Source organism: Platichthys flesus, chromosome 8 (assembly GCF_949316205.1).
Source record: "Platichthys flesus chromosome 8, fPlaFle2.1, whole genome shotgun sequence".
In the NCBI taxonomy this organism is placed as follows: domain Eukaryota; kingdom Metazoa; phylum Chordata; class Actinopteri; order Pleuronectiformes; family Pleuronectidae; genus Platichthys; species Platichthys flesus.
This window is the reverse complement of record NC_084952.1, coordinates 20,894,774-20,911,918: the sequence shown is the minus strand read 5'-3', so window position 1 is coordinate 20,911,918 and position 17,145 is coordinate 20,894,774. Positions and strand designations below refer to the sequence as shown.

Genomic DNA, 17,145 nt, shown 5'->3' with positions numbered 1-17,145 from the left:
TTTCAGGCCGTCCCCATTTGAATAGGGGTGCTGATTTGAAATGCAGTATGGACACCTGAAGTGTGTCAACAAGTGGCTTTTGAGCTTGCTGGATGTCCCTTGAGTCTATTTCAATAAATCATTTCACATTTGATCCCAAAGAAATTCTTAGTGTTCTGTATTTATATGCCACTTTTCAGTTCTTGATATTTCAAAGCACTTGCTATAGAGCAGGGGTGTCCAAACTATGGCCCGCGGGCCATCTGCGGCCTGCCATCTATTTTAAATTGGCCCGCCTCAAAAAAAAGTAAAAAAAATAAAATATATATACTTATTTTTATTTATTTTTTAAACTAGCAATTTAATAGCACTTAAATGGCACTTACTTATAGCACTTTGTAGTTTTGCTCTATTTTTGAAGCAATTGTACTTTCTTGATTCTTGTTGTTTGGGGGTTTGTACCCTCGGGTACCCTTGAATGCATTGATTGTAAACCGCTTTGGATTAAAGCGTCAGCTAAATGAATTGTAATGTAATGGACTATGGCCCACTGTATTGTACTTCTCAGTTTAGATACTAGGTGAAGCCCATCTCACCCCTGATCTGCCAGCTGTCCCTCAGAACGCCGCCCCGCCCCCCGCCCTGAGCGACGCAATTGAGGCGCACTGTCAACAGTCCGCTCCAGGGCAGGGGGGCGTGGCAGTGTGAGTGGCCCAGACCTTCGAATTTTTTTTCTGTATGTGGCCCTTGTGATAAAAAGTTTGGATACCCCTGCTATAGAGCTTAGCCATTCCCCCATTAACACACACATTCATACAGAGTATCTATGTGCAGACCTTTCTCTTTCCCACACTGCTCACACAGAGTTAAAAAGATAGTTAATTAAAATATGACAAAGCTTGTCCTAAAATCCCACATATACAGTTGTCAAAGCTGAACATGGTTAATAGATACAATTCCACAGGATCGAAAGAAAGATAGATTTGTGAAACCTTGTATGTTATCTCTGATCCAAAAAGTAGCGCTCTGCTTTTTTAACATGTGGACATCAGACCACGTCCAGATCAAAAAACATTGAACCTGGACTGATCTGGACCACATTAACCAGAAGAAGTTGAAAGCACAGTGTCTAACGAGACTGAGCTGATTCTCCAACCTGGACTCACAAGGCGTCTAATCAACTTGAAATGATCAATCCCTAAAAAATTGTGATCAATGGGAGGGGTGTAGTCTTGTCTGTGGTGCTTTTGAACTGCATTGTGTTGACATAGTTTCCTATTATTTGGTTCAACACTGTCAAATCAATGACCGTAAGCTAAACATCGGACACAAGTCATTGTAGTAACTTCAGAAAGCAAGTTTGGTTCTTGTTAACATGTTCCAGCTCCACTGGTTTATTCCTCGACACAATATGATGTTCAAAATCCATTTCTGGATAAAGAAAAACAACATCCTGCCTCAATTCACATGTGCAGGTGTGCACATGAAAACACTTCTCTTACATTAATCAGGGGTATATTCACACACACACACTCACACACACTCACACACGCACACAAAGACACACTTGAGTTCAGAGGCCACTTCAAGCAGGGGTCTTGAATTCAGATGAGCCTGCTGGTGAAAAAAGACACCCACCCCCCCCCCCCCCCACACACACACACACATTTGTCCACACACACACACACATAAACACATTTGCAATTTAAAAGAAGCTTTGTGGAGTATCATGTGATCACTCCTTTTATCTATTACATTTGTTCACCCCATCCATCCTCTCATATGAGTCTTCTTCAGTCCTCCGTGATCAGTCTCTCGCGAATTTATATAAATAGACGGAAACATGGTAGATACACAGATTAATCGATGGGATGCAACCAAACCAACAATGTGAACTGAGCTGATGGATTGAGGATCTGATCTGGAGTGCGTCAGGACATTTATCAGGTTTGTCTTTGATCACATCACGTCGATCTTTGTGTCACTCCTGCGTGTGATCTGCTGTCATTCACAAATGTACAGCTTGTTGCTATGCCGTCTGGTTTCCGTGGTGACGCTTGACACAGGATGACTTTGTACTAGGTGACCTTCCTTTTCTGACTGTGGCTGTGACATTGCTTGTGTGCGTGTGTTGGTGAGTGAATTGTGTGTTTGATGTTTGGCAGTCTGCATGAGTTTTTTTTTCTCTTCAGTGTGAGTGTGGTAGCTTGCTTTTTATTGCATGTATTTTTATTATTGCATTTTATAACTGCATGTGTTTTTCGAATCAAGTATGTTTGTATGTGGTAATAATGTGTTTGAGTATTTCTTTGGTGTGTGTGTGTGTGTGTGTGTGTGTGCGTAGTATGACAGGTCCAGTGCAGGATTCACAAAGGCTTAGTGTGAAAACATGGACAGAGGACGAGAGTGACCAAGCTGACAGCCCACTCAGCAGGTATGCCGAACACAGACATACACACACACACACACACATATGCACGCACGCACACACACACACACACACACACACACACACACACACACACACACACATAGGTGGACCTTCATTTGTGGCATAGGATGTATGTGTTCACACAGCGGCTACATGCGTCCCAGACCACCTCCGAATGTGGTCTGAGGATGCATTAGCTTGCGATCAGATTGGTATCTCGAACTGTCCACTTTTCGGGATCACTAAGTCTGAACACAGTTTATGTGGAATTACTGAACCTGATAGAGCAATGAATATTCAACCCTCTAAATGTGATTGCATTTAGTCTTTTTTTGCAAACTGTCCTGTACTTTCCTGTGAGGTGTCAGGCGCTGGATTAAGGCTCCAGTCTCTATTGAGGCGAGGGTTCAAATCCCACCACTGTTAGTTTCCCATTTCATGCATTTGGAATATTTAGCCAAAGTCTTATGATTACACCAGAAAAACCACTAAATACTAATATAAGCTGAGCCCATAACCCAATGTCAGCCACTTGGCATTGTTGATAATGGATAATAAATTATTGACAACTGTATAAGAGAATGGCAACTGATCAAAATCTTGGTTGACCCATAACCCACAGGGTGATGGCTTGAAACCTTCCATTGCTAATTACACATGTTCACAATGGATACTGCTGGAACATATCCATCTAGCATCTAATAAAACAGCTGTTAGTCATATTTTATTATAGATTTGTTCCATCACAGTTTTGTTCACTCTGATTAGATCATCTAATCATCTTCCTCTGTAAATTAACCTTTGTTGTAGTAGTAGTTGCTGAATTACTCTATTATATTATCTATTTTATAATTGTGCTGTGTGTGTCTGTAGAGGTCAGTCGATGTGTGATGACACTTCTTCAGAGCTACAGAGGATGGCAGCCATTGACAGGAGAGACATTAATTCCCAGAATTCTTTTCATGGGCGAGGAGCTCTCTCTAGGTATGTAAACTGGCCATTTACCTGCCCAGAATATATTTAAATCCATTTATCTCCAAAGAGTGCTGACCTTTATGATTCCCTAGGATGGTCAGCAGAAGAAGACATACAGTTATTGAATGTTGATGTGCCTTTTGTCAATCTGTTTGCCTGCAGGATAGTTGGTATGGTCATCACTCTTAGAGAATGGGCTCACAAGAGCATGGCTGATGAGACGGAGCGACCAGATTCCTTCTTGGAGCGTTTCAGAGGTCCAGCCCAGACGGACATTCAGTCCCCACCCAGCAGATACAGCCACAGCCACACTGGTTCGGATGCGGATAATGTCACCAGACACACGTATGAAAACCAAAATTCCAAGTCCTACACTTTGAAATGTTGTGTGGCTCTTGCATATAAGACTGTGTTTTTGTCTTTTTGTCCCTCTCTGGCAGGAGAAGGAGGTGTAATATCATGGTCTTATCTCCGTCTGATGATGCTTACTACTACTGGCTGACCGTGATTGGTGCTGCTGTCTTTTACAACTGGACCGTATTAGTTGTCAGGTTGGCAACTGTTATTGTGGCTAACAGTACCAATGGTAGTTCTTGGACTACTTAGAATATAATCTATTATACTACCACTAACTACTACTCTTACTATAGCAACTGCCACAACTCCAACAGGTCAAGAGAAAAATGGGCATAGTGATTGTCCTTACCTGAACAGTATTACTCTATTTGGAAATTTGGCATTGGATTTACCCCTTGCCATGTTTGGCAGTTTCCTGCTTCAGGCTTCACTGCTTATGAGTAAGTCACCACAATTACATGTACCATGTGGAGAATGTACTCAAGTTTTTCAAGTTTATAAACTTAAACATACTTTGTTTTAGGCCCAGAAAAATGTATTCTATTGATACAAACGAATGCAAACAAAAAAATGCAACAATAATAAAATAAAATATAGCTAGAATATTGACAATAAATGAGTAAGCCATATCTCCTGGATTTGTAGCTGGGCAACCACTTGTTTTGTCATATGTCAATGTTTTGTTTTACGTGAGCCCAAGTGGTTAAATGTTTTTATCAATGCAGGTTAATGGAAAACAAGTTAGTGCAACTAGAAAGAGATACTACCAGCTGTAGACAATATTCTTTCCCCTCACCTTTTCCTCTCCAGTCTGGGATGTCCAGTTTCATTCTTCAGGCCCCATCACTGCCGAGGGTATCCTTGGATACACATGTTGTCACTAGATGCCTGTACTTCATCAGCCTCTTTGGGAGATTTTTTTTTGACTTTGTCTATGAAAAAGACATTGGACATATTAGTTCAAGAGCTTTGGCGTTATCTAAGTATCGGGCAGTAGTGGCAATAGTGGTGTCTACTTTAAGATGCTACTCCTAAAGTTGCAAAGACTAGCATCTAATTAAACATGTTACTATTGATACAGCAATTGTACTAAAACAACAGCAAGTGCAGCACGTTGCTTTGTTTTTCTTTGTGTGCTTGAGAGTTGTTGTATCTGTATCTGTAGGGCCTGTTTTGATGAGCTTCAGATGAGGAACCTGTTAGTGTGGATGGTGCTGGACTATGTCTGTGATGGCGTCTATATCCTGGATATTGCTGTTCGCCTCCATACAGGTACTGAAAAAACAGAAATCAGACAGATTAAGCTTGAATCTCCAATCACACACAAAAATAAACTTTGCCCTTGGTTTTTGTTTTTATGCAGTTTTCTGAATGTTATATTGTATGTGAAGGTTTTTTGGATCAAGGCTTGATGGTGAAAGACGTGCGCCGCCTGAGAGAGACCTACGTTCGAACCTCACAGTGTAAATTTGACATCTGTTCCATCCTTCCAACCGACCTGCTGTACCTGACTGTTGGAATCAGCTACACTCCTCTTCTTCGATTCAACCGCCTCCTGCGTCTGCCACGTCTTTTTGATCTGTTTGAACGTACAGAGACCCGAACAGGCTACCCCAACGCTTTCCGTATTTGTAAACTGGTTCTGTACATCCTGGTCATCATCCACTGGAATGCCTGTGTATACTACAGCTTCTCTAAGGTCCTGGGCCTGGGCTCGGACTCATGGGTTTATCCCAATGCCTCAGACCCAGAGTTTGGATCTCTGAGCAGAAGTTACATATACTGTCTGTACTGGTCCACTCTGACACTGACCACTATTGGAGAGACACCACCTCCTGTTAGAGATGAAGAATACTTGTTCTTGATATTTGACTTCCTGGTAGGTCCGTAGCAATGGAGTATCCTTTGCATATATATTATCCTTCCTCAATTGTCCATGAAAGTCAGATTCTGGTTTCAAATCTATCAAAAAATGTTTGGACTCATTTCTCTTCCAGGTTGGTGTCCTGATTTTCGCCTCCATTGTGGGAAATGTTGGATCCATGATCTCTAACATGAATGCCACCAGAGCTACTTTTCAGGGCCGTGTAGATGGGCTGAAACACTACATGCACTTCAGACATGTCAGCAAGGTGCTAGAGCAACGTGTCATTCACTGGTTCGACTACCTCTGGACCAATCAGAAGACAATAGATGAACAGGAAGTGCTTAGGAGCCTGCCGAGTAAACTTCGAGCAGAGATTGCTATTAATGTTCACCTGGAGACACTGAAGAAGGTAAAGACAATCAGTCAATGTGACCCAACCCCAACTTCTCAGAATGTTCTCAATAAAGTGACAGAGGGAGCATCAGTGTTTCAATTGAACAATCAAGAGCATCCTTTGTTTATAATTAAATTGAGGTGACCTATAGTAGAAGTCCACTGGATCTCAGTGGAGGGAAACAGGAAATACATGTTTGAGTTTGGCCGTTATTGGGACATCGCTAGAAGAAAATGAAAAACTGAGCCAATATGGAAGGATAATGTAACGTTAACCTAAGTTGCCAGTATTGTTGCTTATGCTCAAATGTCTGCTTTGTCTGGTTCTTTCACCTGTTGTGTCACAAAAGTTCCTCTAGCATGATTTATTTATGAGTGTGTGTGTGTGTGTGTGTGTGTGTGTGTGTGTGTGTGTGTGTCTGTGCATAGGTGCGTATTTTCCAGGACTGTGAGGCAGGCCTCCTAGTAGAGTTGGTGTTAAAACTTCGACCACAGGTGTTTAGTCCTGGAGACTACATTTGTAGGAAGGTAAGTTGTACCACTTCTGTTTCTGTCAGTACTGTTTAGGCCACTAGGACAACCTAGTTCAGTAAGTGATGGTATATTTTATGTATACAGTAACAGTACAAATTTGTCTTACTTATATATTGTGTCTTTTTTTTCCAAGGGGGATGTGGGTAAGGAGATGTATATAATTAAAGATGGCCGCCTGGTAGTGGTGGGAGAGGATGGAGTCACCCAGTTAGCTGTTCTAACAGCAGGGAGCTGCTTCGGTGAAATCAGCATCCTGAACATCAGTGGCAGCAAGATGGGGAACAGACGTACAGCTAACATTCAGAGTCTGGGTTACTCCGATTTGTTCTGCCTTTCCAAACAAGACCTCATGGAGGCACTTCAAGAGTTCCCTCATGCCCGGGCCCAGCTGGAGCAAAGGGGAAGGGATGTCCTGCGGAAGGAGGGGCTTTTGGAGGAAGTGAATGTATCTGCGGGGGAGGAGCTAGAGGAGAAAGTGGAGCGACTGGAAACCAGTCTGGATCGGATGCAGGTCAGAACAACCAGTTCACTGCTACTGCTGCTGTTAGTACTGTCACTTTGTTATACACTCATTGATACAATGATGATGATGTAACCGATCATAACATTGTTTCCAGACATGCCTGGCCCGTCTGCAGAGCGAGTTCAACTCTTCCCAGCTGAGAATGAAGCAGCGAATCACGGTGCTCGAACACAACATCTCAACAGTAGCCTCAGGCAGTGGCTTCCTGTCAGACGGCAACGACAGCGCCTCTGGTGGCGAGGGTGTGCGCAGTGAAATCAACATCCGGCTCTGAGTGAAACGCTCCAGCTATTGAAACGTCACACCACGTCTTTATTGTCACAAAACCCTGACTGTGTTTCTTTTATATAACCACAGAATTTGGAACACAAAAGAAAGGTAAACACAGACCTGATATATGTCCTCAAGTATGAATTAAAGAGGATGGCGCTGAGGACGGCTGCCGTGTCTTAAGCTCCCCCACAGCTCTGCTCCTTTTTCTGCTTTTTTGTTATGTATTCTGCTTTATTATTTTTTGCTTTTGTAATATTTTGTGCATTGCTAGAAGAGAGCCTGAGACCCAAGCATTTCATTGCTAGCGACTGCTCCGTGTGATTGTTCTGCACGTGATAATAAAGTCTTGAATCTTGAATCCACTAGGCGGCATGAAGTCTGAGTGCTGGTTATAATCTGACTGCTATCAGGCCTTATAAAGATATTTAAAAACATCATATACTTAAACTTCTCCCATTACGATCATTTGATCGAGCTGCTAATCTATCATATAACATCTTATATGACCGGATCAATATTTTTCATCATTCTATATTTTTGATGTCCCTCATAACTCAAGACTAGCTGTTTATATTTGAATCCCAAAGTGTTTTTGTCTTTTTACGCCCTCAAGTTTTGTCCCTTTTATTTCGTAGCCCATCTGCTCTAATTGAGAAGAACAATGTAGAGGATGTAAAGGTTTTCATTTGTGTCTTACTGACTTTATGATTATAGCCAGTGCTCCTTGAGTCGAATAAAAGTGGAAATGTTTTCTTCTTTGAAAAAACGCTCCTCCCTTTGAAAATGTGTCAAAATATTTTAGCTTAATTGTATATGAACAGCTTCATTATTAGAATACTATTAAAAACATTGTTAAGTTTTGAACACATGTGAACTATGTGACATCCTGAGATGGCCTGTAAATAAGGCATTCTTTGTTTTATGTCTAGAGATCCAGGATTTGAACACAGGCTCTGAATTTCAGTCAGTAGAAACTACATAGTTTGAAATGACAAGTCAAAAGCAAAACCTGCATGGTAATAACATGCTAAATTAATTAAGACACTGATGTGTTATTCCTTTGCCACCGTGATGCCAGTCTGTTTTAACAGGCTGCTACCTTGAACAGGGGCCAAGGAGGCACTGGCCCCTGCTGAAATCTGATGGACCCCTAAAGTACCCTGACCTGTCAGTAATCTTTATTTGTATAAAGTTGTTATTTACTAACAAAAAAGGTGGAATTTGTTTGCACATTTTTAAGAACATAATGTGCTTGAGCAGTTTTCAAAATATTTTCAACTATGTATTTTATCAATGCAGGTTAATGTAAAACAAGTTAATGCAACTAGAAGGAGAAACTATCAGCTGTAGACAGTGTTATTTGCCCTCACCTTTTCCTCTGCAGTATGGGATGTCCAGTTTCCTAACTGACTTATAACAGAGAAAAAGGAATGGCATAAATATAAACCTTAAAGAATCAGTAATTGAGCTTGGATGTAAGGCATATATTGCCCTTCTATGTAAATTGGACACATTTCAGGCCCCTGACATAAAAAATCTGCTTACGAACAGAAGAGAAAAAGAGAGTTTAGACATCATAAGCACTTGGTTATTTTTAGTAAATGTTAATGGTTTGTGTTAAAGGTTAACCATGTGCAAAGGCTTGACTTCCCTCAATTGCTGAAAGGTTGTTTAAATTACCATGTGAGACGGCTGTAATGTGCTCATTGCAATTTCTGCAGCATGTCAGTGAGTGACTTGGGACCAAAGTCCAACATGCCTGTGATTTCAGGAAGTGACTTGAACGGATCTCGTGGAGAAATCACTGCATAAACAGGTAGTTTCTATCAACACATTGTTTGGTTCTCTGTAGCTTCTCTCACTTCGATGGTCTTTCTGTTTTTGATGTTCTCCCTCTTTTGTCCCACTGTTTCACTTCTGTTCTCTTTGCATGTTTCTTATCTGTGTTGTTTTATCTCGTAGTCTCTAATTGTGCTGTGACACACTGATCACAGCACAAAAACATTCCCTCTCTCACACCTCACTCAACTGTAAACATGCGCTTGATTAAATGAATGTGTGTGCATGTTAGTCTGTGTTTCAGTGATGGAGATCAGCGTTGTGTTGCTGTGTGTGACGCTGGCAGCCAGTGTGACACCAGTGTCTTCTGCAGCAGAGGTAAGACCATCTTTTAACGTAATGATCCTTTTTAAGAGCTAAATCTATTAATCACTATTTTGAGAAGATAAATTATTGTCTTTCTAAACACCATTATAAATGTCCAACACATTGAACAAATATATATATATATATATATATATATATATATATATAAACTAGAAAAAACAGCAATAATGCACAATTTATTTTCACAATATCTATTTAAACATCTCTTAAATAAAGACTTTTTGCATTTACTAAAACAATTAATGGATGTACATAAAGCAAAGGTAAAGCCTTTCATGGGATTATCCTAAAAACATACTTGAAAAAATCTAAAAAATGTTGAGATCAGATTTAATTAGATTCAGCAGCAGTACTCATACACCACCTTGTGGTCAGATCTATATATGCACAGAAATAAATGATAGGTCTTAGCTTTTATGTTCCCCTTCCCCATTTCTTTCTTTAAATTTCTCTTGTATTATTGTTGTTTATTCAGACACTTTACTTGATTTCCTTTCATGTGATCATTTTGTGGTATTATTTCTATCTGTCTTCTCTAGTGATGCCAGAATTCTTCCTGTCTGCTTAGGGCTTCTATGTGTGTTAAAGCATGACAACTGGATACACTGTAGATATTATATAACAGATGTGTATACATATACTTTTTCTATATGAATGTTGTAGCCAGGTATCATAGAGAGCCTCCTACTGGCCACCAACCAGCGTCCATGGCTCTGGGGTGTCTATGTCTTCACTGTGGGACTTCCCATCATTCTCTTCATCAGCCTCATGTGGCCTGATAAGGTACAGACAGCTTTGTGTGTTTGTGTGTGTGTGTGTAGCTATAAAGCACTAATTGTATATATGTGTGTGTGTGTGTGTGTGTGTGTGTGTGTGTGTGTGTGTGTGTGTGTGTAGCGGTTTGGGCCTCCTGATGAAGAGTATTACTACAAGAAGTGTGACGATGCTCAACCAGACAGTCCTGACACCTCTCCTCCTCCTGTACGTAAAGCCGGAGAAACAGTAGCGAGGAGAAGGGAAACTCAGGGTAACCAGAAGAAGTCAGACTTAGAATCCTGAAGGTGAGTGTCAACAGCCGTTATAAATTACTTATGATGTGATACTGATGATTGTTAGGTGCAAAAGTTAATTTGTAAACATTCAATGTTTCACAAAGTTAAATCCAATTTCCATATTGGAGGTGATTTGAAGTATTATCTGCTTTCTGAGTGTGCAGTAGGGATGATGGAGGCAGGGAGGTTTAAAGAGGGGTGGTTTTATAAATAACTCATGACCACATTCTGGGAAATGTTCTGGCACTGTGCTATCAAGCAAAAAACCAGGACTCCAGGCACCGTTACAGAGCTGAAAGGATACATCATCTTACTTCAGAACAGCTTATATACTCTAACAGCTGGATAGCGCTAACGTGTTTCAGCGTTTGCAAGACCAGTCCTTTAATTATAGCCCACTTAGATTTCTGAACAATAATGTTACAATTAATGCTACTGTTTTGAAAATATGAATAAAATGTAAGATGGTATTCAAGTAGGCCCAAATGCTTGCAAAATATTTACAAATTCAACTCTTGTGTTTGTGTGTGTGTGTTTGTGTGTGTGTGTGCGTGTGTGTGTGTTTGTGTGTGTCACAGATCAGTGCCACAAACTCAGGAGACGAAGCTCTGCCAGCCTTCAAGAGGATGGAATCTTTGGTCAATCTCACTGATGACTGGACAAAACAACAAAGACTGAAGACTGAAGACTAACTATTTAATTATATTGTATTATGGCTTTTCATTAATGAAACTTAGTATTTTCAGGTCAATTTCAAAATTATAAATATATATTGTAGATATTTCAATTGGGTAGATTACAGTATTTTAGCACACATACATGAAGAAAGGCAGATAAAGACATGGAGATGAACTAATAAAAAGTCAATTTGACCCAAAAACGATTTTGTTTTTCTTATTGATAAATTCAGATTATCTTCACATGAATAAACTAAGGACGATTTAGAAATGTCTGGCATGAACCGTAAAAGTATGTATTTAGTGCACAACAAAGATGAAGTCAAGAAAATGTACTTGAGTAAATTTTGGCTGAGAAAATTAATAATTTGACACAAAATGAATGGGTTAATTATACACATATATCTGCAGCTATACAACCATTCACAGACACTAACTCTCATTTTCATAGAATGAGGTGGCAAAGATGTTATGGTGATGGAATCCTTATCCATTTTGCTCAGCAAGAGCTAAAACTAAAACCTGTTTTCCTTTACTCAACACAACGGCCTGCTTGTGCCATCTCTATTTTGAATAATCAGTAATGCCACTTTATTCACTCAGGTTTCTTTGTGATCCTCTGAGATAAAGCATCTTCCTGCTGTTTGGAGGTGACCTTCAGCGGCGATGAGCTCCTCACAGCATTGACTGCTCATCAGCTGAATTACCACTCAAATCTTTTCATGATAGTCGAGGAGAGTGTGAGGCAGATGAGCAGGAATAAGAGAGCACCGTCAAGTGGAGAACAGATGAGAGCGAGGATAAAAAGAGAAGGCTGAACACAGAGGCGAGGAGAGAGATATGGCAACGTTAAACAACACTTGATTTTGTGATGTTCGGATCATCCTGATCAAATTCCTATTTTTATTGAGGAATATTATGACAGTTATTCACACCTATTGGCTATTTTATTCCATTACGTATAATACCACAAGAAAGAATTTTCCCAACAAGTGCAGCCAGTTTGGCACATGTGTTCTGGACCCTCCCTGCATATTTCCTACATTTTACGACTGTAGAGAATTAGGTATTTTGTCAGTTTCTGGTTCTATGTGGCAACAGCTTGGTTTTGCTGCAGGTGTGGGGAAAATCCAACACACTGTTGAGAAAGACAACTGAAACAACAGTACAAAACTCAACTTTGAGAGGAGGAACTACCCTTTTCTTTGACTTGCTGTCCAAAGCAGACGAGGATGAGAGGCCCACTGCAGCTGCTCATGGGACTGATGGTCATCACTGCCTGCTCTCAGTCTCTCTGTGTGAGTTTTTTTTGGAAATGTTAAAACAACAGATTAGAAGATAAGAAGACTATTGCCATTCACATCATTATGTTAAATATGTAACTACAGCCACCTACTGGCCAGTTTAGCAGAGCATAGATTTTAAGTTAATGTTACAAAGGGGAAATTTGTTACAGGGAGGGTTGAATGTTATAGTCTATGACACATTATGCAGTGAATCCGTTTTTATAATCTGGTGCTTATTGACAGTATTGTGATCCATTCCACTGAATATTAATATTTACCACAATTCCTTTTTAAAAAGTGCCAGTAGATTTACTGCAGTCATATAAAGTTAACAACAATAGCAAATACTATTGTTTTCAATGAGAAACGTTTGTTTCTTTATTATCACTGTATGTATACTTCCCATTTCATTCATGTTTTATTTTTGAATATGAATGAAGCCCCTCACAAATATAGGGAGCTCATGGGTGAAAGAAGTTAATTGTGCTTGTGTGTGTGTGTGTGTGTGTGTGTAGGCGTTACACACTTGCAGTGAGGAGGTGGCTCGTCTGAGGGAACAGGAGATTCTCCTGAAGGGCCTGCTGCAGAAACAGGAGCTCCTCCTCCACAGATTACAATCGCTGAACCAACCTGTCGACAACAACAAAGTGAACCAGACCCAGGACACTGAATATGCAGGTCTGTCTAGGCCTCACAACTGGAAAACTGCAGAACTAGTGCATGAAGCTCTCATATTAGAGAGACAGACAACAGTTCATTTACCAAAGTTCATTCTTCACAAGGACTGTGTGCATGTTTTTTCATATTATGCATTATTTCAGAATGAGGAAATTAATATAAAGACCCTCACATAAATAGTGTGTGTGTGTGTGTGTGTGTGTGTCAGATTGCTCCCAGCTTTTCACCTCTGGCTTCAGATCCAGTGGATTCTACAGAATCAAAACCAGCAGAGTGTACTGTGATATGAGTGAAGGAGGAGGTTGGACTGTCATTCAGAGACGCATCAATGGAAGTGAGACATTTAACAGGTGTGTCTGAAGTCTGATAGCTGTTAATATAAAGGGATGAAATCAAGTAAAAATTATGCTTTTGGGCCCAAAAAAAAATCAAAAAGAATAGAATGGTTGAATCCTTTTAAGGATAGTGCTCTAAACAAAAGCTCATTAGTTATAATTTATAAAGTAGAATGATCTATCTATCTATCTATCTATCTATATATTCATCAATCTATCTATCTATCTATCTATCTATCTATCAGGTCCTGGGCGGAGTATAAAGACGGTTTTGGAGACAACTCAGAATCAGGAGAGTTTTGGCTTGGAAATGACAACCTGCATAACATCACTGCACAAGGTCAACACCACTTCTAAAAAACATCTATTTTCTTACATTAACAATGGATCAAATGTAATATTAACGGTGGCGCTGACAGTAATGAAACCACAGAGAATGGACTCTTCGTTTTGGTTTTCAGGCATATAGCACCGTCGCTGCTCATATTTCCATCTGCAGGAAGAAGTTTTAGACTCTCAGAAAGTGAGGCCAAAGTGTCACAATTGCCCTCTGGTGGCCGGTGGTTCAAAATAAAAGTAGAACACATTTTTCCCAAAGATGGTTCCTATCAATGTATATTTTAACCCACTGGTGTATGTGTGTCCATTTCATTGATTATTATTAATAAAATATTTCATTCAGTTTGATTTTAATTTGTTATTACATGCTATAAAAATGGGGTGAAACTTCCTGATTGACAGCTAAAACAATTCTGAGGCTCCACCCCCCCACTGCAACACAGACTTTGGTTCAAAATGACATCATCATTGCAAGATGGCAGTGTAAATAAAATAAGATGAGATTAGATAAGAATAGATAAGAAAATCCTTTATAAGTCCCACAATGGGGAAATTGCAACATTACAGCAGCAAGAGGCAAAAGTAGTAACCGGGATATTTTGGCTTCATTTCTGAATAGTGGATGGAAGTGGCTTTCAATATTCATCTTTGGTCTATGGTTGATATATATATATATATATATGGATTGTTTTGCAGCCATTTATTGATTAAATCTGTGTGTTCCAGGGAACTATTCTTTGAGGATAAACCTGGAAGACTTTGATGGTGGCCAGCGCTATGCTGAGTACAAGAACTTCAAAGTGGCTGATGAAAAGGTGCTGATGCAGACTGAACACTAAAATGCAGTAAAACCTTAGACTGTATAGCTTTATGTGTTTATATATTCCGTCTTTTTCATTATGCGCAGGCTTATAGAAACAGTTCTGGAGGTTATGAGCGGGTACATCTCTCTACACACAATATAAAGCTAGCCAGTTGCTGGTTAGCTTAGCATAAAGACTGGGAGGAGGGAGAAACATTAAGAGTGGTTCTGTCCAACGATATAAATCTGTTTATCCAAGCCAGTAAAAGTTTCAAATTAACTGTATTCATATAGAGTTTTTCTAGTCTGCATTTTAGGGCTCAGTATATTGCTAAAGGAAACTTCATAAGGCAGACTGGAGGAGCCAGGGATCAAACCACCGACCTCCGGGTTTAGTGGGTGACCCTCTCTTGTAGAGTCAGACAACTTCCCTTTTTGTCGTGACAAATGTGACAGAGGGATTTCAGGGATTTGTATACTGAAAATACTTATTTATATTTAGTTTACAGGAATGAAGAAGCTTATGAGTTTCTCATTTTGATTTCTTTAAGAAAATGTACTTTCTAGAAATGTTGAACGATGTCTCAAATTCTTCAAATATGTCTTTCTCCAGGATCACTACCGACTCACGTTTGGAGCCTATGTAGGAACAGCCGGAGATGCTCTGTGTGGAAGTTTCCATGTTGGTGTCTCGGAGTGGGCGAGTCACCAGGGCATGAAATTCAGCACCTACGACCAGGATAATGACAACTACAAAGGCAACTGTGCCCAGGAAGACAAAGGAGGCTGGTGGTTCAACAAGTACGGTTCTTCCTCCAAAATGCACACAGATTCCAACATATACAGCACAAAGCGTGAAATATAAATTATAGTTTGACGAACTATTATTTCCTCCTCTTTCCCTCTCTCTCAAGTTGTCACTCAGCTCATCTTAATGGCATCTACTACCCCAGTGGTCACTACAGTGCATTGACAGATAATGGTATTATTTGGTACACATGGAGAGGGTGGTGGTATTCTCTGAAGACCAGCGTCATGAAGTTGCGACCAACTGACTTCGAAATTGACCTCATTGATGACCCCAATGCTGTAAATCCTGGTCCATCTTAGTAGATCAGACATGAGCAGAGATCAAATCAGTTATTTTGGGGTTAAAACGGTTTGTCAAGCCATATTGTTTTAATTGGTGTAAAATCACATTTGAATCTAAAATAAGTCGAAACAATAGACTCCAGGAAAGATAAATGATGCGTCTCCACTTCCTCCCACTGCAAAAAAAAATGAAGTCAAAATATCCAGGCTGTGGATGTCGCCATCTCAACCTATTTTAAAATGTCCCTGTTGTTATAGCATCAAATAACGATTCAAACCAAACGTATCAGAAATATGAACACCTGAACAAACATAAATGTGATAAGAACTACCTAAAATTACACAAACTTTTTAATTAGGGAAGAAAATCATTTAAAATGTACTTTGACATTATAGTTTGGCTCAGGTACGATCTGATAATATGGAGAAGCCAGAATTTTTGACATGTACCACAGACAGCCACCAGGAGGCCTTTAAGATTTTTCGCCTTGACTTTTGGGGAGCTGTCATAATTTCCATCTTTATATACAGTCTGTAAATCTTATTTCATTATCCTCTTAATATTATGTGAACCTATTAATTTCCATCTGGTTATTCTGTTGTTACTATATGAGCTATGTATGAGGCCAAGATGAGCCAATTAACCAATCAGACAAAAGTCTGAAGTGGTAGATGAAACTGCACATCTTAACAATATAGTTGAAATGCAGTAGCTTACATAACAATATCTAAAAATGTGTAAATGCTAGTTTTTGCATCGTCAGGAGTTGAGAAACACTGACTGTTTGCCATGAATGTTGCAAGGGGAAGTGGAATGCACACGCAGCTGTCTGTTTTGGTGTATAAAGGGAAATCTGATGCTGATGTGTGCTTTTGTGTGCGTGTGTGTTTGTGTGTCTATGAGTGTGTGTGTGTGTGTGTGTGTGTGTGTGTGTGTGTGTGTGTTTGTGTGTGTGTTTGTGTGTGTGTGTTTGACAGACAGAAACATCAGACTGAAGAGATGAAAAGAGCCATTACCATGTCACTGTAAAAAGGACATAGCAGCTTTTCATCTGTTTAATAATAGCATGGATTGAGCTCAGAAGTGGTAATTGTCATAAGGATGAACATTAACTCTCTATGTATCACAAACAACAAATAAATGATTCCTTTTGTAGCTTTAATTTATTCTGTACTTCATTAGACTGTTAAAATGTATTATTATCAAACTTATCTTGTGAACTTTCATTCAGCTCTGCCTGTCTTTTATTTGCATTATGAACATGACTCACTTGTATTTCTATTACTGTAAACTATTTCATATAAATGTCTTAATAGGTGATATTATATAACCACTGTATTTTGAGTCAACTATGACTCTTTATTATCTCTTATAACTCATTTCAA

The 17,145-nt window shown here is 39.6% G+C and overlaps 2 protein-coding genes and 1 long non-coding RNA gene across 3 annotated transcripts; all 3 read left to right on the top strand.

Annotated features, from left to right (window-relative positions):
• Positions 1–2,324: 2,324 nt before the first annotated feature.
• Positions 2,325–8,201, top strand: LOC133959244 (cyclic nucleotide-gated cation channel-like). The gene is made up of 9 exons (XM_062394362.1): positions 2,325–2,413; positions 3,548–3,751; positions 3,826–3,936; positions 4,908–5,014; positions 5,134–5,621; positions 5,740–6,018; positions 6,432–6,530; positions 6,670–7,047; positions 7,154–8,201. Exons 1-9 carry the CDS (start codon positions 2,325–2,327, stop codon positions 7,331–7,333), a joined length of 1,935 nt encoding a protein of 644 aa, XP_062250346.1. The 3' UTR covers positions 7,334–8,201.
• An 806-nt stretch (positions 8,202–9,007) lies between these two features.
• Positions 9,008–11,430, top strand: LOC133958729 (uncharacterized). Its single transcript, XR_009921719.1, has 5 exons — positions 9,008–9,148; positions 9,404–9,489; positions 10,162–10,281; positions 10,396–10,559; positions 11,129–11,430. It is a non-coding gene; the product is annotated as an uncharacterized LOC133958729 (long non-coding RNA).
• Positions 11,431–12,384: 954 nt separating this feature from the next.
• fgl1 (fibrinogen-like 1) lies at positions 12,385–16,922 on the top strand. The gene is made up of 7 exons (XM_062393671.1): positions 12,385–12,525; positions 13,029–13,191; positions 13,400–13,541; positions 13,772–13,866; positions 14,592–14,680; positions 15,281–15,468; positions 15,582–16,922. Exons 1-7 carry the CDS (start codon positions 12,460–12,462, stop codon positions 15,775–15,777), a joined length of 939 nt encoding a protein of 312 aa, XP_062249655.1. The 5' UTR covers positions 12,385–12,459; the 3' UTR covers positions 15,778–16,922.
• The last annotated feature ends 223 nt before the right edge of the window (positions 16,923–17,145 follow it).